The sequence below is a fragment of the Brienomyrus brachyistius genome, chromosome 1 (genome assembly GCF_023856365.1).
Source record: "Brienomyrus brachyistius isolate T26 chromosome 1, BBRACH_0.4, whole genome shotgun sequence".
Classification (NCBI taxonomy): Eukaryota; Metazoa; Chordata; class Actinopteri; order Osteoglossiformes; family Mormyridae; genus Brienomyrus; species Brienomyrus brachyistius.
In genome coordinates, this window is record NC_064533.1 from 12713493 (window position 1) to 12737367 (window position 23875).

Here is a 23875-nt window from a genome sequence, read left to right on the forward strand (position 1 = left end):
GCAGGACAGCTCTGTGGCCAGTCTTAATATCATTGAGATAGACTGCAGTATAAGCTGCGGTCAAGGAAGCTTCTTCATCTACTGCTGAAATGTGGCTGGAGCCTTGTGCAAACTGAATGGAGAACAGAAAACTGGGGCAAACCTAGCAGGTTTCAGAATGCTGATTTTGCCTTGGACTTGGGTCATGAGCAAATATTGCGTTAGGTGAGGAGTTGTCATTGAAGATCTGTAAGGTATCTTGCTACTGATGTTAGAGGGAAGGGAGAGCTGGCTGTTGTCCTGCCTGCAAAAATGACATGGAGTGAGTCAGATGGGTGGGTTACACTGCGTTACACCTTCAGCCCTATTAAACTTAAACTGTATGTTCATACTATCACCTGCTGCCTGATGGTCTTTTAGTTCTGAACATAGCATTTTAAAAACACTTTAGAGGTTTATAGCTTGAAAATAAAATTAGCTGCCTCCTTTTGTTTTAATTCATTCTACATTTTTATGTTACCTAACAAGATAGAAAGCAGCCAAATATTCCTGATTTTTTTCTCTAAAGAGTTGCTTTGTCTTGGTCTTAATATATTTACAAATATAGCGGCTGCCCATTTCAGATAATATATAGGGTAAGATTTATGTATGAGATGCAACTTTAGAAGCAAACATTTCATTAACATATAGAGCAAGTCAAATCAGAAGTGTCAACTGTATACTAATACACAAAGATTCATTTCATTTCATCACTGTATAGACTCAGCTGTTGCCTGAGGGCAGCTCTGGATCCAGTACAGCTCTCTCTATGGTCTTTCAACCTTGAGCTGATAATAGGAAAATATGAGGCCAAGTAGATGCCAATCATCTTAAGGAAATGAAACCTCTTTGTAAAACAGGGCCATAAAAAAGAGTTTTAGATGTAAATAGTACTATAGATAATCCATTCTTAAAAACAGCTGGCATTAAATTTCAGAGATGTGTGCGGAAAATATATTTAAGAGCTTTGTAATTAAAAGTTAAGTTCCAATTTCTCTAGTCCATGCTACAGATGTTGAACTTTTTACTGGTCTGTTTTGTGTTTAAGTATGGAACACAAAGCCCCTTGTCTTTCTGTTTGATTGTGCATATTTTCTTTAGATAATACAGATATGTGATTAAAATGAGTATGAGGTTCTAGTTTTGAGTTTATAAGGCTGGAGCGGTCTGAATAAAAGATCACAAGAGATAAAGAAACATTGATGCCAGAGAACAGAATGGACGTCTTTTGAATTTCAAATTTTGTTAAAAAAAAAACAAGAGTTTTACTTCATCATACAGTACTAAGGAATTTTCAGTCTATCCATTTTCTGTACCGGTTTGTCTTATGCATAGTCGCAGGGACAAAAAAAAAACATTTTCTCATGTAAAATATTCATTTTACGTGTAAAATGTATGTATGATTCTTTAATGCCATAAATGTTGGCTATTTTCTGTTGGTTCTGTCATGCCCGGCTCGTCCGCTCCTCGTGTGTGCCACACCCCCTGCTTACCCACGTGTGCTTCCCTGATCGTACCCAGCTGTGTCCGTTTACTTTCAATCAGTCCTGTGTATTTAAGTCCTGGTCTGACTCGTTTCCCCTGTCCGTCATTGTAGTTAGTTGTGGTTTGGTGGATGTTCTCTCCCGTTTGGTGTTTCCTGATCCCTGTTCCCATTAAACCCTGAGTTTACCCCGTATTCCACCGGTTTGCCTTTTCCTTGCTCGCCTGCCCGCACGATCACCGCTTACCTCCGCGACGGATCGTGACAGGTTCACTCTGAGGTTTTTATTGCAGCAGCATGTTAGGACAGTATAGCTTTGTGAGTCTCAGACCCTGCCACATGTTCAGCGTGTCCTACATGCACTAGAGTCAGAGATTTCGTCCCTGTGGAGTATAGCCCCTCTCATCTGTTGGGTGGTGACCAGTCTGTCACCTCACAAAGCCCCCAGACCTCCAGGGTGTGGTACACTACTTCCTGTCATACCAGTTAGATATGGTCTCCAAACCAGCCTAATAAAGCTTCTCATTTCCTCAAGCAAGGACACTCATGCACCCAACACTTCAGAGCAATGCTCAGCATTTTTAGTCATGGGAAAAGAATTGTAGGCTCGATAGAAAACAAATATTAAACTATCCTTTGAACTTTGACAGTGGTTACTTTCCCGTGATTGATGCGTGTTGATTTTATGTGCGATAAAGTCTTGAAATCATCATTACCTTGTATCCTCTGAAGTGGAATTGAGGTGATATGTCATACATCGCATGCAGTGATTACCTTCACTGTACTTTGCTCTGTAGGTTTGATGAGACACTTTCATTGATAAAATAATCAGCAGTTGTATAGTATTCCCTAAAAACCAAAACTGAAATTAATTGACAGCCCTTTAAAGTACCTACTGCTTGTGTCTGACATCACATGTGACAATCTGAGACTGGCTGCTGGCCCATGCTGCAATCATATGTGACTGTCTTCTGATATAATGACTACGAAAACAGCATAATCTTAAATACTATTAAATGCATTATTTCTAAATGTTTTCTTTATAAGGATTTGTGACCTGCTTTCAAGGTTCTGGACGCATTCAGTCTGTAATCCTTTACATGTAACAACCTTATGGTGTTCTTTGAGGGAACATTCTGGACAATTAGGTGGAGCATTAGTGTAAACTATTGAAACATTCAGCTTCTTTTGCCTGGGGTTTCGAAAGAGAAAGGGTGCCGTGAATATACATGTGTCTATGTCATCATTGAAATGAGTGACTCCAGACTGAGAATGTCTATCTGAACTTAATGTATGCAGCTGCAAAAATTATGGTTTTGGGGCCAATATAGTTCACTAAAAACTACATACACTTCATCCACTTTTCCAGCAATGACCTTAACCTCTTTGAAAAAGAATTTTCTGTTTGCCCTTCAAACCAGGATGCCACAGCTGCCTCAACGTCGTCATCACTTGAAAACTGTTGTCGACAGAGAGACTTCTTCAGTTCCTGGAATAGGAGATAATCTGAGGGAGCCAGCTCAGGAGTGTAGGGTGGATTGACGTGACATGTGTTCCGGCGCATTGTCGTGGAGAAGCTGCACACCTGCTGTGAGTTTCCTTTGACTTTTTGCCTTGCTTGACTCCCAAAAAGTGATCATTTTGTTGCCATAACCTTCCCCATTTATGGTTGTCTTATGAGCCATGAACTCCAGAAGCAAAAGTCCTTCATTATCCCAGAAGACGGTTGCTATAACTTTGCCTGCAGATGTTTCTGCTTTGATCTTTTTTGGGGTGGGGGATGACTTCCACTGCATTGACTCCATTTTGTACTCAGGATCTCTGATAGACCCATGTCTCATCTCCAGTCACCAAACGATGAAAACAATTCACTTAGTCTTCATGGGACATGAATATCAGCACCGGAGCCTTGTGGACTTCAGACATAGCATCAGCATTCTTGGAGCCCATCTTGCACTGACCTTTGACATGCCCAACTTTTCATGAATTGTTTTCTAAATTGTACCTGCTGAGATGCCCATTCCATCAGCTATTTGGGAAACCTTAAGTCGTCTGTCTGACAAAATTTAATCCTCAACTTTCATACACATTTCTGTGGAAGATGTTTCCACTGGACTTCCAGTGTGAGGGTCATCTGCACTGGACTCTCTACCCCACTGAAACTGCTTGCTCCAAAATGTTACTTTGTAGGATGAAGGGGCAGACTCACCATAAACTGCAATCATGCATTCATGGATCTCCTTTGGCTTTTTCCCTTCTTTTGTGAGAAACTTTATCACAGATCATTGCTCCAAATCTAGCATTTTCTTACTTGATTCGTATGAGGACTCTTTGGACATCCTGTCTCTTGGAATGTTAGACTGCCACTGAGCCACAACTGTGCATGAGTAACCTTAAGACATGTCACAACATGCCCAGACTTGTTTCAACATGCTTGCTCCTTTCTTTCATACCCAGGTAGAAAAGTTATTGAACGCCTCTCATATATGTCTGCGTTATGGCTTTCAGTTTACAATTATTTTATAATGACCAACAATTAATTTTACATGATATCTGTTGAGTGTGTGGAGTTTGCATGTTCTCCCCATGTCGTCGTGGGGTTTCCTCCGGGTACTCCGGGTTCCCCCCACAGTCCAAAGACATGCTGAGGCTAATTGGAGTTACTAAATTGCCCGTAGGAGTGCGTGTGTGAGTGACTGGCGTGTGAGTGTGCCCTGCGATGGGCTGGACCCCCATCCTGGGTTGTTCCCTGCCTCGTGCCCATTGCTTCCGGGATAGGCTCCGGACCCCCCGCGACCCAGTAGGATAAGCGGTTTGGAAAACGGATGAAAAGTGCTAACCACTGCACCACCATGCCGCCCAGTCTTTGCATACTCAAATTATATAATACCATTCCCTAAAAAAATTTACTACAATGTTCCTATCCAGATATTAACATTAAAATTGTGCTTAATATTCATAAATTGCTTCTCAGACAATGTGACTGAGCTCCTGCAACTGCAGCTGGAATCATCCCCAGTTTGGAAACCAGATGTTCGTTGTCGGGGTCATTTGTTGTTGATTTAGTGTTAGCTCTTTTGCGGTAACAAGCAAATCTTCTGATGATTTATTATCTTTGGGAAACTGCAGGAAGTGCAGGTTGCACATTAAGGAAAGGGCATTTTATAGATGCCCAAGGCAAAAGAAAATTTACATTGTTTTCAGGTTGAAATACCATAAACTGTTATAGTGCTTAAAACCTGACCCTTTCTGCTGCCATATCAATGAAGAAATTTTTAGATTGTGCTCTATGGAGCGTCAATAGTTACTAGCTTGTAGCTTCACACCATCAGCGCTGTGGGTTTCTGCCACCCAACAAGTCTCCATTCTTGCCATGGCTCTATAATGGCCAAGTACTTATGAAGGGTTGTCTTTTTACCTGGTTACATAATACAAATTATGTGAATCATCACATTACTAATCCAAACCATGCAATTCTTTGTGAATTCTTGGTGTCAATAGATTTTTCGCAGTTAAAAAATAAATAAATAAATAAATAAATGCATGCCGGATTACAGGTAAACATTCCTTAATCTGATTTATGAGCATGTTCATAAAGAACGTGGTGTAACAGCCTGAGAATTTTCTGGCGTTACTGGACTCCTGTTGTCTGACACTAACGAGCAGAGGAGTGAAAGCGATGTGGGGGAATGCGACATAATGGGGGGAGGAATGTAAATATCATGCTATAAACAGAACATATGAAAGGAACAATGGGATTGATATATTCATGCACTCAAACAGAAACATTGTTCATAAGCTTACCTGCTCTGTAGTGAGAATCCATTTACATAAACGACAAAGTCAAATAGTCACCTTTCAGGTAGCGCAGTGACATTCATCACGAGCAGCAGCTCAAAACTCAATCATTCCCAGCTCAGTGAGTACAGCTGCTCACACACCAGCCTGCTGTCATTATTCTGCAGCGCATAAACACATTGCTAGGGCCATTAAGCACACAGTTAATTTTAAAGGGGTCTGACAGGTGCTGGACAGTAGTGGATAAGCCAACGAATGCCTCGCTTGCTGGAGACTAGCACATTTAACGTTTACGGTACATTTAGTTACAGTACATCTTGTTAAGTGATTTTCGCACAACTGGATGTTTTTATTGGATAAGTTCATGTAAAGAACTTTGGTAAAGGGGACCAAGGTAAGAAACCCTGCAACTGGAAGCGGCAGCCTGGAGGTTTATGGTTTTAACTGTAACACTTCTTAAATGAATCATTTTTCAGCTACTGGAAGCCTGCTTCTCTGGGGGAGTTAAACATATCTTACTTACATCAGTGTTACGATTCGCCGCGGTCGCTGGGGAGCGGGTGATCGCTCGGGCAGGCAGACGGGCAAAAAGCAGGCGGACAGGCGGAATACAGGGCAAAACTAGGGGTTTATTCCAGGGACAAAACACGAACATCGACTAACATCAACGACAGACAAGGAACTGAGGTAAGACACGGACTGAAATAGACAGGACTGATCAAAATAACTAGACATGGCTTGGTACGATCAGGGAAGCACACGTGGATAATCAGGAGGGCGTGGCACACACGAGGATCGTACGAGCTGGGCGTGACAATCAGTATTTGTATTCGAACTGTACAGTATATAGAGCATAATATGTAATGGAATACCAACAAAGTGAGCGCAGTGTCTTAGGTTAATATTTTTTTCATGAAACAATGAAAGGCAGTGCATGGAATTCATTACAAACAAATGTTGCTTAAAATATTTAAGATATTTTTTATATGATTACATAATATAAACCTTGTGCTATTTTGTCACTGAAAATCGTGAAATACCTTAAAGAAATAAAAAAAACTCAGAAAGGGGCGCAGCGGCTTTGAGCAAGAAAAAAAAAACACAATTTTCTTTATCATATTGTCTAGACAGGAAAAATTAGTGAGTTTCAAGCAAAGGGTCCCCTGCCTTGTACCGCAAAAGTTGTATGTTTATCTATGTCATACATCTTAGTGCAAAATATTACAAGAATCTGTGGCGTGTTAATGACTGACAATGAGACTTTCTGTGGGAAAATTTGATCAATTGACTCATTTTACTGGTCTGTGCTGTTTTGCCAAGGATTAAGACACATACCACCTCATGTAGAGAGCAAGGGAAATTGAACTTTTCAGAATGTATATATACATTTTGAGTGTACACTAATATGTTACTGTTATGCATGTAGAATATAGTGATACTACAGTCTGCGGAATATTAGGAACACATTGCAGCTGGAAATTAAATATCTTGTTAATGGCACTCTGGTTTCCATTTGTGTGGGTCTGTCTCAAAGGAAAAAACTATTAACCTGTCAATCTCTTTTTATTACTTATTCAAAAGTGTATAAACATATAATTATCTGCCTTAGCTGAAGATAGGGCCTGTAACATTGTATTTATGATATACTTATTCATCTCGCACAATGATGTAGGCTGGATGTAATTTTTGGAAATAATCTACTTTCATGCTTTTTTAAAAAAACAAAAAAACAAAATGTAGCTTGTGGTCAACAGCTTTATATATTTTTTCCGTAATCATCTACGATGAGTTCCATGCAACTATTTTCCATCCCAGGCAGCACAGGGCACAAGGTTGGTGTATTCATTGGATGGGGTGTCAGTGTGGAGCATAAAGGCACATACAGTCCCCAAACAAAACCTGTGCAACACGGTTAAAGCATGTAAACTCCACACCCAGGACAGGGGGTAGAATTGAAACCCTCAACCCTGCAAGCACAGCACAACGACACTAACCAATGAGCCGCCCTGTCTGTGAACTTAGTGCCAAACCAGAAACACCTGGATTTTCACCCAAAGCAAATTTCTGTGTACTTCTCTTCAATAATATTGCATATTTAGTAATACTTTACTTAAGGCCATGTTTTTAGTAACTTATATACACATTCATAATGCATTATAATGCATTCATATAGCATTATAAGCATGGCTATACATTTTTATAAAAAGGCATAACACATTATAGCCATGATTTTTATGCCTTATGAAGCTCTCATTTAAACACACTATAGATACCATTGTAATGCAGTATAAAAGTATCCTTAATGCTTATACTGACCTTTATAATGCATTACAAAGGTATCTATAGTACATGTAGAATAAAGCTTCATAAAGCATTCATAATGCATAATAAACATGGATATAATGTGTCATGCCTATGTTGAATACTTATTGCCATGTTTATAGGGTTTCAGGAATGCAGTATTATTTGTTATGAATGTGTTTATATAACTTACTAAAAACATGGCCTTAAGTAAAGTGTTACCATATATCTTAGCAGTAATGACACATTGAAAAGCTGAAATGCAAAAGTCAATTGAAACAGCATTGTAAAATATACCCCTTAATACAGTTTACCCTCCTAATCCTTTTGTTAAATAATATAAAGGCTGGATCTCCGTCTGGCACTGGTTCAAAATTGATCAGTAAACCTCATATACTACTATGTTTAACCCTTAAGAAATTAAAGGATCAGGATTTACTTTTTCTTACCAAGATGAGGCACAGATAGACTCCTTCCATAGTACATTTGATTCTTTTTGGCATTATCTCGGGGCCTCTCTCTGCAGAACGAAGCCTCTGTTTACATCAGCTGCTCACTGCCAAGTAGCCTTTCTGTGAGCCCATTCATTTCACTGTCATTACTCTGAAATGTATGTAATTGCAGGTTTGATTGCCCAGAAGCATTTAGCACAGTTACATTCCTGGTCCAGTGACCTCGTAATAAAGCTCATTACTAAAAATCAATGTGTAAATCTTGGTGACACCACAGCTCAGGTTGGGGAGGAGGTGCCAGGTGTCTGTCGTCTCTGTGTGCCTGGCTCACATAAGCTGGGAATCACCCTTCAACCAGTTACAGGTTTAATGCAAGAGAGAATCGGCTGCTTGGTGACCTACATCTTAGAGGAAGTATGTGTCATGTATGGACTGCGATCAAGACCGAAGCCAATGAGATAAAACACAATCCAGCTCTGTCCTTACATTTAAGGTTACAGCACATCCCAAACTTACCTTTTATATCTTTTGACTCAGTTTGCCACTTCAGAAAATTTGCACAGAATTTTTATGACCAAAGTCAGGTTGAAAGTTAAAGCCAAAGTGAATGCAGAACAATGTAAAATTAGTATTTGGTTCTCTGTGAACCATCTAGGTGCTGTTGTGGAGATTAGGCATTAGGAGAGACTCTTATAATTAGTCACAGTTTAGTTATTTCCTCTCTGACAATGAAGCCTGCAAGCAGACTGAGAATGTTTAAAACTGCGATCCAGCTTTGTCGAATGAGAGAAAAAAGTTTGGAAATTAAATACTGTTTGTATTGTTTAACTAAAAGTTTATAATACATGTTAAATACTAAAGGCATTTCTTTATTGCCCACAATTTGAAAGACCTCAAACCAGAAAGGTTGGTCATCATTGTACATCGCTGCCAATTTGTCCAAGTCAAGTCAAGCTTGAATAATAATAAGCTTGTCATTTCAGCCAAGTACAATACACAGCGAAACAAACCTGACATTCCTCCTGGATCCATGGTGCAACATTCATGACAGGACAGACCCTGCAGCTCTAAAGACAATTTATGTAGTGCAAAAAGAAGAAAGTACAATTATCAATAATTTAAGGGTAGGGTATGGTAGAGGAGAGACTACCATCTATATTTTTGATATGGTATTTCCACTTATATGATTTGAGGATTTCTGGAATTTTTAAAATGTGAATGTGCCGAGCCGCAATCCAAAGTTTTTTTTAATCATTTCTATCAGTGTTGTAAAGGATCTCGATGAGCCGCAGGCCCTGCCAGCCCAGGAGCCTGTTTCCATGCGACTTTCCAGACCTGAAAGGATTCGTGACGTGGCCTGCTTCTGGATGGAAGCGTACCTGGCCATGTTACCACCAGGGATAAAGGGCCTGGGTGACGGCAAGGGCTCAGTGGTGGATAAGACTCCACGACACAGGTCCCATTGTTTGGTTATATGCTACGTTAGACATGAATTTCCTGTTCTTTCGCATTTTAATTTGCTTAGAGTGATTAGTGCCACTTTGGAGTTGCGTCTTGACGTGCCGCTGTAATCGGATAGCCTTGGGGTCCTTGGCTGGGGTCAGGCCATCTGGGTGCCCACCGGCCTCAAGTTTCCATGATGCATGATGCCGGTAGCCGGACGGGACGGGTACTTCACTGTAATGGGTCTCTGAGGAGCCCAATCACAGATTTCGCTAGTGCGAGGTGGCAGGCTAAGTGGGGAAAGCCGGGGCGTCCTGGGAAATGTGGCAAAAAGGGGGGAAACTTCCAGTGAGGCAACACATGTAATTGGGAGTGACAGGAAGGGGGCGTAAACACACAGCCGAGAAATCCACACTATTTTTAAAATCAGGACTAATCCGTCAAAGTTCTGTATAATAATGAATCTGCATCCAAAGTGACGGCTAGACCAGGTTATGCTAGTTTATATGCATGACATAAGCAGAAATAGCCACTAAGTCTCCCACCCTTCAAAACTTCCAGTTCTATTATGTTGTAAAAGGGAGGCTGTGTCTTGTTAAGCACTGAAAGCCACAGGAGGAAAAGAACTCCCTTTTTTCACCAGTCATGATCAGAAAATGGATGTCCACGCCTGAATATCTTCATGAAAAGCTAACCGAAGTGGATGCAGCGTTCCGAAGCACAAACAGACTGAGCATTCAGCAAATCAAGCAATCACAGTAGACACGTAGGGTTTAATCGGTGATCAAAAATGAATCTGGCATGTCTTTAGTTATAGCCGGGTTCTGGATAATGAACTCTGAAGCCATGCAGGGGTATGGGGTTCTGCTGTTTCAGGCTGGCGTTGGACCAGAGACCTCATGTCAGAAAAGGTGATTCTTTGGCAACAACAGAAAGACAGAAAACGCTACATGCCCAGTGAGGTTTCCAAGAGACACGAACAACAATAAATCTACAGATTGGCCGCACCTGAAGGAAATTACCATCAGGGTCATTGTCACATTAACAGTTTCTGTTGATCTTGATGCTGTATTTCCCTCCAGTAGTCTGTAAGAATGAAACCACATTTCTGTTCTAATACGTATAGCAGTCAGTCTAAATTTAGCGATTTCGCCCAGCAGATATTTACAGTATAGTTGACAAATGTCTGACATGTACTCTTAGTTATAAAGGGTAAAAGAAAGGTTATTTTCCGTAGGGCCATATGCAAACTCAGAGGACTATTTAAACAGCAGAAGAAATGCTTAAGCACAAGATCCCAAATAGAAAATGATTGAGAATAAAACAAAGGAAATTCTCAGAGTTTGAAAACAAGTCAAATGATGTGCTGAAACTAAAGTCACCAGAAAGTGTGGATGTGTTACGCATGAAACACGGAAGCAGGCGAGGGGAGCCGTCAATGCGAATAAAATGGGGTTTATTGCCGGGTAACACACTCAGGAAACATGCAGCGTTAATGACCGGACTGGGGAAAGAGACTTGAACATGGACTAAATACACAGGACTAAGCAGAAGTAACACGAAACAGCTGATAACAATCAGGAATTCACACGAGGTAAACGAGGGGGCGTGGCACACAGGAGGATCGAACGAGCAGGGCGTGACAAGATGCCCTCCATTGCAATGCAATGCTATGATTAGCTGCACGGCTAAGACACTTATCAAAAGCCTCATGCATGTTTATCAGTATATTCATTTATATATTCATTAAAAAAATACCTATACCTTTGCTGAATGATACCATCTTAGTGCCCAGTGAATTATACCAGCTGTCATCCTCATCATCTTCCTGCTGTCGTTTCTTTGTCGTTCTATAAATGGACAACTGTGAAAGAAACCTTAAAATATCTTGCGCCCAATAAAGGTGTTTTTATGTCCTCAGAAGTATTACCATTATAAAATAAATTTAAAGGAGACGTGCAAACACCCAATGTGCTGAAAGGTATACGGGCACTTTTATGATGTGAATGGTTGTTTTTGTCAGCTTCAAAACACTGAAAGCCATCCGCTACCCTGAGCCTGATATAACCTCATTAGGTTCCACATGTGTGTTGTATTACTGTACAGCAGCTGGATTTGTAAGTAGGGGGTTGTTAGGTGTTACCTGGGAAACATCAAGCCTAGAACTGCTGTTTTTCTTGGGTTAGTCTAACACACACAAAAATGACAGATTTACACCTGCGATAACTGGAAGATACAACTTGATATTTAAGACAATTAGGTACTTTCTCAAAACAGGACCTGCCACAGAGCCATAGTTACATACTGTAGCACATGGTTGCTTACTCACATACATTGTCTCTGTTGCTAACATTTGTAATGCAAGAATGAAAATGGTGTAACATTTCAGTTACTATGTTACTACACTGACTTAGATGTTCAATCTTTTCAACTTTAATGAAACTAGGAACTCTACCATTAATTCCACCTTGCTTGAACAATTTCAAAGATAAAATAAAATGTGTGGACTATCCAACACACTGAACCACTTTAGAGTGATTCAGGATTTGGGCTGATTTAGAGGGCCATTCACTTTTTCAATCACCACTTATCTGTTCTGTAAACAACTGGATGCTTGAGTTTTCTTAACATTACATTCATAGGAGGGTCAAATGGTTAAAATGTCATATAATGAATGACATGCAGGTTTCCATAGAAACCAGGCTGTAAATGGAACAATATGAGAAAGTTATTCTGGATCATATTCCCTCACTTTTGAAGTTGGTAGACAGTGTTAAGACCTTGTGAATGAATTAAAAACTACTGCAATTTCATTTGGCTATTTTTAGAAATAGTATTGCTGCAGGGTGGCAGGGCGTCTCACTGAATGCTGTTGTCTCACACCTTTGAATCCCACGTCTGTTTCCATGTTCTAATGTCGGGCAGGTTTTCTCCCACAGTCCAAAGACACAGTTAGGCATAGCAGACGTGTAGCTTAAGGAGAACTTTATGAATTGCCCTGTTGTACGTGACTGGACATGGGCTTTGGTATAACTGGAGTTGTTGAACAGAGACCAAGTGTGATGAGTTTGACTAAGGTAGTTGACAACATCGGGTCTCCAGTTTTCTCGCATCACCCCCTATTGTTTGTCTGAAGTCACAGCTGGCATAGCGATCAACCAGAGCGTTGCCAGTTTCTCACAATCAGTTTTTCTCAGAACTGTTTGTTTCACACTGAATGTGGTTTCAGGGCAGGGCCAAGATGAAGCTATGAGACTGTATTTATTGTGTGTATTTATATACTGAATCTGCACAATCCTGGTGTTCTTTCCCATACTTTGTGGCATATGAAACTGCACTAAGAATGACAGAAGGAATATGCTGAATTGTCTTTTCTGACTGCTTTTTTAGCTCAAAGTGCCGTTTAAAATACACCAATACATAACCACAAATTTATTCTACACAACAGATGGCATGGTTTATTAATAAATGCAATATGTTAGTTTCTTCTCCTCCCAAGGCATTTTGGAGACAAATTTTACAAGCAGGACAGCATGGTACATAATAAATTAAGATAAGAAACCTGAAAATCGTTTAAAAAAAAAAAAGCAAAATAAAAAACACAAATAAGTCGGATGTTACCTTTTTGGCACGAACGTAGACAAACCCTTCCACAGAATTAACAAAACCAAAATAGTAGCAGTCATATGGGATTTTCAGTCTATCATACGGCCAAATATTGGCAATGTTCACTGTGAATGCCGACAACTTCTCACATCTAAACATCTAATAAGAGTGAAACAGAAATAACTGGCAATACTGGAATATGAAATAAGGAAGAAAGATATTTAAAATATATCCAGAACTATTCAGTTTCCTTGGTTTGCAATCATTCCAAGTATATATATTAATGCTCATTTATTTATATATATATATACAAATGAAACTGCAAGTAACCCATAAAAAAGCAAGTTAAATGTACAGTCTTTCACAGATACTAGTTTGTTTATTCTTAAGAGAGCGCAGCAGGTGAGTGTAGCTTGTTTGGGAAGTTATGAACCATGTCTTACAATTTCCCTGTCACTGTGTGTTTGAAGGCTGCTTCTCTGAGAACTGTGTACCATGCCTAGAAAATGCTCTACTGCTTCACTGTGCCTGGAAAAGCAATTTTCATGTAATATAACAAATTCTACATCCTATTTACAAGCTCAGCATAATTAATGCACCTTTAATTAAGCACCTTTTCATAAACTCCAGTAAAACTGTAAGGCATTTCCACTTGAACAAACAATTCATCCCAATCACCTCCCCCACAAAAAAATGTTTATTTCATAACTATTCAAACATTTGGAAGTAACGTAATGAAATCACAACACCACAACAACAGACATCTTTTGTCTGGATATATGAGAAGGAAAGCATATGTGTTTCCCTGTGGTATTCTGTAAATGAATAGACTTTTGTTAAAATATTTATATTCAGTCGTAAGAATGGTTTAAATATTTGGATATGGCAGTATACAGACTTTTCAGGTTAACAGAAGAGTTACAGTCAGTCAGTTTGTCCAGTTAAATTTCTGTTGTTTGTTTTATGTGCACAATTTTCTTTTTACTTCCAGCCTACTATAGTCCCCAGAAAAGAAAAATATCACTAATAATCAAGAAGAAGTTGTATGGATTTTATTGTATGAATTCAGATCTTTGGGTTACAAACTGAATCTATAAGCTCAATGTTCTCTGTTGCCAGGAACATGCCTAGAGAACTTCAGAGTTCAATAAAATACTATGAGAATGCAATAAAAATGCTAAGACTGTAATTCACCCACTGTAAGCTTTAGTTTTGGCTACTGCCTGCTCCAAGGGAATTGATTCTGCTCAAAAGATGTTTCTGCAGAGAAGCAGGTGTGATAATCTTGAGCTTCCCCACAATGGCCACCTTCTTCTTTCTTCTATGGACGATTCTGAACATTCGATAGGCCTGCATATCCATTCTTGCAGTGCTTAAAGAAGAAGACTCTAACTTCCTGGTGCCACCCAGGTTGCTCATGGGCCGGCCGTCTTCAGCCCCTGTTTCTCCATGATCTTCCATAATTTGCGCAGGTTGGACTGGGTGATGGCATCGTCCGGCTTGAACTGCAGGGCTCTCAGGTAATTGGACTCGGCCTCCTGGAGCTTCCCGTTCAGGTGCAGGATGGCGCCTAAGTTCATCAAGGCGGCTGGGTACTGAAATCACAAAAAGAGCCAATGGACGCTAGTAATACTTCTACAAATGACAAAATGTGCTTTTGTCATGAAAAACTGTTTCAGCTTTTATAAAATGCCACACTGGTAGCTTCACACTGACCATTCACACCAAAAAATCCACAAGAAGCCAAGAAACCTATAGAGAGAGATCTGGGAGACTTCAGCTGCTATTTACCTTACAGAAAACGAGTCAGTCTTTTATCATTAACGAATATTTATGTTCATGTTTTAAAAGTGTGTAATTAGCAATATAAAATTTCATGTGAAAATGCATAATTTTCTTAAGTAAAAAATATAACATTGACTGCTGAAATTAATAACTTACGTTGACGTTGCTACATCTAGGCTATCATAAATTTTCGTTTGTCTGTGGTGACCTTTCAATGAACACCAGCACTTTTCTTCTTGGTAAAAAACTGATTTTTAGTATTGGGTACTAGTATAGATGCTGTACAGATTAAATATGCAAATAAACAGTTACTAAAGATGAAAAAGTAGGTAATAAGTAATAAGTTAGATAAAATACGCAATGTATTGCATTTGTTGGAACTATGGCACAGTAGAAATAGCTTGATGTAATGAAATGAAATAGGGTTTGTGTGTGTACACAATACAACGTATGCTTTCCATAAGGCCTGCAAAGCATTGTAGTACATGCAAGTACTTCTAATACATGTTGTAAAATGTAATAGCTATGAGCTAGTGTAATATCATTTCTAAAGATCCAGTATATATTGTGTAACACTGGTCAAATAACGGAATGGACTGCTGTGAAAGTGACTTTGTAAGAGATCTGAATTCAGTTGCTTCTCTAGACTCTGCAGATGGCTTTGGATTGCCTGAAGGGAGACACACCCTTTAATGAGTTTTCCGACCAAGGATGAAAGACAAAGAAGATATTTCATGCCAAATATCAGCAGGTCAGTGAGTGGAATCCAAGCAAATGTGAAGGATTATATCTGAGACTACCAAAACTCAGGTTTATGTCCATTTTTGGAATAAGGAATGAGTGAAAATTCACCAGCAAAGAAATTTTCAACACAGGGATTTTAAAGGATGTAAAGTGCGAGTTGCCACCCACATTGTCTGAACACGTGGGAGAACATAAAAATGCACATTTTGCTGTCTAACTTAAATAAGCGAACATAAACTTACAGAAACGGTGGCATTACATCTCAGGCACACAGAATAAAATCACTTACTACAGTTTCAGTTATTTATATACGAGCAGAGGGGGTAGTTCCTCAAAACATCCATGTGCTTTCATGTTTTACAGAATTCTATAAAAATGTTGGAAGTTTTAAATGAAAGCGCACTGAGACTACCAATGCTTACAGGCGTATTAGCTAACTCCACAGAATTGTGAAACCAACAGAATTAATCAAATTTACAAGTACGTATGGATACTCTATCCTTACCATGCCTTGGCTGCACCTACAAGATGCCTCCTAATCACAGCTCCTATGAATGTACTGGCTGTCATGCTGCCAGGATTTTCACACTTGATTAGGAAATTCCTCATTTTCTGTTTGGTGTTTGTGAAGGGAAGATGACTGATGCTGTCTGCTTAAGGACCTCAGTGGGAGAAATATGCAAGACCTCATCGCATTCCACATTCAGAAGAGCCTCAATAAATAAATCATAGCACTTCTAGAATAGAATCCCCATGTCCCCTGGTGAACCCCAGCCATACTTTATCATTCACAAGAAGGCACATTCGTCTTGTTGACCACTATGAAAATCAGCGCGACATCATTCCTGGCGCATGTTGAGGTCAGTGTGCTAAAACCTTGTTTTCCCTGAAACAATTTGTAACACCAAGAAATTCACCGTTTAGCCTTCCGTTATTGTTCCACGTGTGTGACCTTAAATGAATAAATTTCAGTCTTTTTAAGCGAAGAGCAAAAGAAAGTGAAAGGAACACAAAATTGTAGTTGCTTTTGTAAGCAGTAGTTAAAGCTCGTTTGAGGGGTAGAGCTGCACTGAAGAATGAATGAAACTATTTCTCACAGCTCTTGTGGCTGATGAGTCACGGTCTCAAAGAAATTATCCAAAAAACAAAACCTTCTCTGCCCAGAGCCAATAGCTTCAGTTGATGAAATAAGCTGTAAAATCTAACACAAAGATATGCATATATGCAGTTTCTACCTGAATATTGACAGGATATCTCTCCGTAGGTCCCTATGCATTCAATAAAATATCCACGAGTATAAAGACACCCCACAAACTATGGCTTCCACCCATGTTCCAACTCTATTTTCTATTTGATGATCAACAAGCAGATGGTCAAGGACATCAGGAAGGAGCAGCAGAGGAAGTACACACCCCTCAAAAGTTTTGGGACTCTGGTGGAGAGGTCGGTAGCTACAGGTACCATGGAGCACACATCTCTGAGAACCAGAAATGGACAACGTACACATCCACCACATTAAAGAAAGCTGGGCAGTGACTGTATCACTGGAGGCACCTGAGAAGCTTTAAGCTACAAAAGACCTACAGCAATACTGTGGGATCTGTGCTTTCTGGAACATTACTGCCTGGTATGACAACTGTGGCTCCGGGGACCACAGAGCCCCACTGTGGGTGACACAGTGTGCTGAGCAAATCTCCAGGTCAAAACTGCACCACCCTGGAGAACAGCTACATCCAGGGATGTAGGTCCAGGACATCAAGCATTACCAAAGACACTCAATAGCCATGGTAGGTGCCTCCAGAGCCTTATGGTCGGGATTGAGAGGCTGAGGAGAAGCTTCTACCCCCAGGCCATTAGGATCATCGACACCACCAATGAAAATAAGCCAATGGGGCCAATCTGCATGTTACATATTTGCATAAATTTATATAGATATTTTTAAATCTTTTTATATACTTTATATATCTATATATTTTTAGTACTTATTTTGTGCTTTTTTACTTTGTCATCCTTCTACCTTGTGTGTTGCACTTCTGGAGTAGCAGCAATTTCATTTCACTGCTGGTGTACCACTATATTCAGACGGAAAAAAAAATGGAATCTCTTGAATTCAACCACTGGTTCCAAAGACTTGTTGAGTAACACAGATTCCACTGTGAATCATATGGTCGTCCTCAGGGTGGGTTTGGTAAACCGAGGGTTTTGTTTGTTTGTTTGTTTAAATCCCTCTCAGCTTTGTCAGCACGTGGGTATATTTTTCGGTGTGATTTAGCTCAAGCCGCCAGTTTGAAGCGGTGAAGTGAAACCAGATGGTGGCAGCAGAGCGCATAGGAGAGCGACCTTTGACCCAGACAAAGCCACAACATCTGTCACGACAAACGCAAGTCATGCCACTGAGCACCTCTGCCGTCCACATTCTAAACAAGGTGACTTCTGCGGAAGAAGACAGGTTATGGGGGCCGGAGGGGGGGGTGATGTTTCGATGCTTTCAATGCTTCTCAGATGGTGTTTTAAAGACCTTCACCACCCCCCACCTCCAGTTCAGTTTCCTCTGACATTCCATGATGGAAATACCACCAGATGTGGAGTGAATCAGACCATTTCTGTTGTACTCGTAAAGGTTGAGACCCATCACAAATAGAAATGGACTGACGCCCGAATGAAAACTTTTTATTTTCAAACATTGGATTATATGAATTTAGGGTATCCATCCATCCATCCATCCATCCATCCATCCATCCATCCATCCATCCATCCATCCATCCATCCATTCATCCATCCATCATTTTTAATGTGTGGTTGAAATGCATCAATGAAAATCACTCGCTCCACTTTTCTCCACTTTTGAACAACTGCTCTTAAATAAATATCTGTCAATCCACTGTAAATACGGAAAAGACAGCAGCTTTAACCAAAGCCAAAGAACTGGAGCTCAAACTGTCTCCTGCGGAAGGAGCTTTAGGGAGAAACAGCTAAGAAGGACATTTTCATATGCATATACAGACACCAGCACACAAACAAACAAACTTCAGCCGAATCCAGCCGTACGGGAAACGATGTTCACAGAGGAAAAACTACCAGCAGATGGTCGATAGAGTAAATACTGTGTGTGGGTAGGCTGCCAAGTAATCCACCATACGCAAGTGGAACTGCACCAAATTGCTGGACTCACGGACCAAGCACTTAGTCAAATATTTCATCCAAAAACCACTCCGCTGCAATGAAAATATCACAAAGGATATGAAAATAATTCAGTTGGCTATTTATCTTCCACAAATAAACTTTGCTTACAAGGAGCATTCCCCTAAGACACGTTGTCATTATTTATCCCAACCATTACACTTTTACAAGCTAATGCACTAAGTGCAAACACTAATTTGTCATTGTAACGAGATATGTAATGAAATTTATATAGCAATACCATCATGTATAACGCAATGAAAAGATTTACGTTGCTAACAGTAAGCATGGATGCCAAAACGTCTTCTAATATCCGTCATTTGTGGCCAAGAAATTAAAAAGAATTTGTTAATTAAAAACAAGATAAACTGCAGAGAGTAAATATCTTTCAGAGGTTAATGATGAAGTAAAACATTCTGATTAAAAGTCATCTCCGTTTATGTAAAATTCACAAGGCGTCATAAGACAGGATGACATCAAGAGTTATTCTAAATACTGTAAACCTCCACTTCTGTAAGGTGAACCAAGTGGTTAACAATATATAAGCATACAAACATCAAACTGAAGCTTTAACAGGTAGCATATTGGGCTATTTGTTATCCTCGGATGACTCACCAGAGGGGGCTATTGTGTCCGCAAACATTCCAAACTGCCAATATTTACTGTTTGCAAAATAAATATGTCAAGTGAATCTCATTGTGAAATTCACAATAAAACGTTTTCATTGAGTCTACATAAAATAAATATTAAATGGAAAGAAATCAATGTAAAGTTTAAATTACTATATCGGCTGTTAAAATTATTTTATTACAAAAGTTGATACAGATACTACAATGTACATAAAATTTCTATTGATTTAAAATGGGTTTCATTTGTCCATGATCACATAACCAGACACATGTCCAAATAAAAAATAAGCTAAGATTTGTCATTTCTGTTGTGCAGATTATTTTTGCATGTCACATGTCAATGTGTGTCTTTGTAGCGAAAGTGAAAGTCTCTCTGCCAAAAGGAAAACAGCGAGCATCACACAGACGGTGGAGTGAAAACATTTACCCAGAACTGCGTGGGATAATCACTAAACACTTGCGGCATCAACCATGACATGTACGCTGTACGCTGCGGACTAGCAGCAATAAATACAACAAGAACAACAATAAATACTAAGAAACAACAACAAATAGCACTTCTGTAGAAAAATTATTTATATAAACACATATAAAACATTCTCTACATGCACACTTACAAAGCACCAAGGTGGGATACATATATATAAAGAAAGGAAAATGTTGTGTGTGTATGTGTGTGTGTGTGTGTGTGAGAGAGACAGAGAGAGGACATAGACTGAATATAATGAAATGAGGTTTGTTGTTACCAGGTAACTTACAATATTCAAATCAAAGAATACTTACATTCGGTCTCAGGCTTGCTGCAAGACCATAATATTTCTCTGCTGCTTGATTGAGACTTGCTTGCCTGCAATGCAAATGAAATTAATATTACCACTACAATGCAAGGGGTACAGAGTGAATGTTTCTGTGAAAGCAAAGTAAAATCTACAAGGATCTGGAACGTGGAAGGTACAGTAATAGTTCTATGCCTGGTACAAAACCATACAGGGTATCGAAAATGCATAACTATACATGAAGGCCGATAAACTGGCAGAACCTTCCACAGAGAAAATGATGATTATTTTCACATCTGTCAAAACAGGGCTGCTGTTCCGTTCTCCAGAAATCAGAGGAAACCAAACTGAAGGCTGGGAAATAAGCCTTGTGGCTTAACAGGGACCGATTGAATTGTGCAAGGAACAATTAAACACATAGTGAACTCTTTGAGAATAAGTGTGTGCAGAGCATGCATTATGGAATGATTGGTAAGAGATACACTGTAGTTTAATAAAGTGTGGGTGAACCATAATGATGAAATAATATTTGGAAAAGGAGAGTGTTTATCCTTTTTACCAGCTAAATTTTACTTGCTTGACACTCATTTCGCTGATAGATATTTAAATATACATAAGGATGTAACAGTTAACAGTCTCATTTGCCAGATTGCAGAAATTTGCAGTGAATTTGACCTTGAAGCAATTATGGACCTTCTTTTAGGAACTCTCCACTTTATTTTTGGAATCCTGCTCCAAATAATATCTTAGCTTCATTGCAAAGTTCACTTATGCAAATGCATATACAGTAATATGTCAATGAATGATTTACCAGTACAGTATGTCATGTTTTATAGCATCGTCTTACATCGTTCTGTTTGTCATACTTGATATCTGTTATTATTTCTGGGAAGTGGTTATGCCGATCTCATTTTAAATTAACTTCAATGTAAAAGAAAATGTAAAAAGATATATTTGATTATTTACATATCAATCCCATGGTTATCAGGATAAACAGTCAGTACAGACAGAGAAATTTGAGCAGGCATTGGCCTTGGCATGCTAAAAATGCTGAGGGAGACTTGAAAAATGACATGCCTTTGTTAAAAGGGCTTACTAGGTAATTATCTAGATAAGTGAAACAATATGCCAGGTTTAATTCCATCAATCACCTGAAAACTTGGTGTACAAGGTGGTAGAGCACGAAAGTAATGCATCTTCCCGAAGGTCCCCTGGGTTACACATCAATTGTATAATTCAAAAATTGTGTGCAATACTACAAACATTTGCTTTGCATATATAATACTTAAGCAGCCAAAGAAAATTTTGTTTAAATGATCTTCATGTTGATGAAATATTATATTATGGCTGTCAAAGTGAATTAGCTTTTGCCAATGCAAAATCTCTCCTAACGTTACCCCAGTATTTAAAGTAACTGTTCGATATGCCTTATATTTTTTGACTTGCCCACTAGCGTACCAAGTCTGGCCAATCAATACCTCATCAAATTATTTAAGCAGATTAAACTAAGTGAGCTGGTGGTGAAATTTAACAAATGCGTGGAACGAAGACGTTCGTTATTTCTTATTCTGTTTTTACTGGCAAATGTTCTAATGTTAAACTGTTTTTCTTTTTTTCTGAGGAAACATACACTTACTACCCAGATAAATAACTGTAATCACTTTCTGTTACTCCTTTTGCCTTTTGCACAGTACTGCACATCCATTTCACTCTGACTGCTAAATTTACAGCAACTGAGACTCGTCCTTCGAATGAAATGAATACCCTTCCGAAGTCTTAAGACAAATACAGATTTTTTTTACCATTAGTTCAGCAGCCATGCAAGCAGTTACTTCTCTTATAGAAAAATCGGGCCAAAACAGTGCATTGTCACTGGCTTTTGTTTCTGTTTATTTCACAGAGCAAAACAAGACTGAAACCTGAGTTCTCAGAAAATAGTAGAGAGGAAAATAATGATTATACAGAATATAAATCAAGCAAAGCTGAGTCTGCATGCAGAGAGACGTCAGTTTCTTCAGAATGACACAACGAAACATCAAAATACATTTTCCATTATCTTCATTATGCGGAATATAGATGTGCATCCTAATTATTTAAAAAGGCAATGAGGAAGCTTAACCATTGTAAAAGGAACTACTGGAAGATAAAACTAATATAACATTGTTTGTAGTTGAAAGTGACCAGATTTCTTCATATTTGCAGAGGGACAAAATTACTTATAAATCTGACAAAATCATTTTTGAAATATATAGTTGTATAATAATAAGCTGTCTCTCTCAGGCGATGCTGTAAGGCACATGTACCAACATTACAGACAACCTGTAGATTGTGTTCTCATCAGACTTTGGCATTTCCATAATTTTTATAAAAATGAATTTTTAATTTTCCCGAAAGTCCACAGACTCCCATAAGCAATCCTGGGGTCACACTTCAGTAGGTGTACGACAAGGAAGTAAGCCTTTTAGAGGCACCAACCACATGACAGTGGGGGCTTACATCTGAAGTTCTGCCTCATCTCTCTGATCACAGCCCACAGATATGGGGGGGGGGCTCACTCAACATCTACATCTAAGAAAAACACATAAATGGGACAAATGGAACTTCACGGGAAATATGGAAAAACACAATACGACATTAATAAAAAGCCCTGCATCTGATCCAGTAAAACATTCTGTGGTTGGATACTTTGTCCCAGGACCTGACAAGAAAAAAGCCATCCATTGGACAGAATGCACCGCATCTTTCAGCTTCGAGACGGAAGGAGGTGCTGAGGGTACTTGTTCTAAAAGTTACAGTGACGTAGCATCATATAGGTGTTTGAAGGATATTTTAAGTATTTGCGCACCATATGGTCAATCTGATCATTTGTTGTTTCACATCAACTGACTAAAATAAATAACATAATAAAAAATGACCTTATGCATCTTTCCATGGGATAAAATCGACCCAATATTGTGCTCTGTGTATTGACTATACAAATCCAGCACACATTGTGTTTTCTTATGGAAAAGACAGTATAATACTTTTTGTTTCATATTAAAGTCTGGCCAGACTAATCTGCTGACGTTGTTAAAGCGTTTCAGGAGTTGTGGTGAAATCATAACCCAAACGTACTGCTGACCACGGGCTTTTCTGAAGATGACCTGGGTGCTCATGGGAGTTTTACTTACACAAGAGCGATAACCAATCAAATTGTAGAGGAGGTGGATCCAAGCAACTAGAGGGGGCGGGATCAATACATCTGAATTTTACTTTGCATAAGTAAAACTCCCACGAGCGATCTGGATGCCATTATTCAGATGCATGCATGCTGGGACATACCTGCTGCACAACAGCAGTATTACACAGAGCTGTACTCTATTTTAGGGTAACTGAAATCTGCTAATCACAGATTAGCCCCAGACATGCCCCATACTTGGATTTTTTTTCTGTCTTTTCCAGTAATTAAGGAGCTCATTTGCTATAAAATCAAATTTGTGTTTTCTGCCTCTCTTGACACCCCCTCCTATTGTTTCAAGAAATGTCTGACGCTACCATCTTGGAGGTATGTCAGTCTGGGTTAGGGATAGGGTTAGGTTTAGCACCTGCTAAATACAAGAATGTGTTTAACGGATACCTGCTGGATGAATAACTGAAGCACGTTCCATCCATTTCACATTT

The 23875-nt window shown here is 39.2% G+C and overlaps 2 protein-coding genes across 2 annotated transcripts in view; one reads left to right on the forward strand and one right to left on the reverse strand.

The window, feature by feature from the left end:
- Positions 1-12692, forward strand: part of LOC125742075 (IQ motif and SEC7 domain-containing protein 3-like) — a 235913-nt gene extending 223221 nt beyond the window's left edge. The window contains exon 15 of the transcript XR_007398001.1: positions 12683-12692. The gene's annotated coding sequence lies outside the window, so the exon portion shown is untranslated. The remainder of the gene's footprint in view (positions 1-12682) is intronic.
- A 1441-nt stretch (positions 12693-14133) lies between these two features.
- LOC125742100 (protein O-mannosyl-transferase TMTC2-like) overlaps positions 14134-23875 on the reverse strand; it is a 56804-nt gene continuing 47062 nt past the window's right edge. The window contains exons 11-12 of the mRNA XM_049013771.1: positions 20223-20286; positions 14134-14696 (exon numbers count right to left, since the gene is read on the reverse strand). Coding sequence (XP_048869728.1) covers positions 14517-14696; positions 20223-20286 — 244 coding nt within the window. The 3' untranslated portion in view covers positions 14134-14516. The remainder of the gene's footprint in view (positions 14697-20222; positions 20287-23875) is intronic.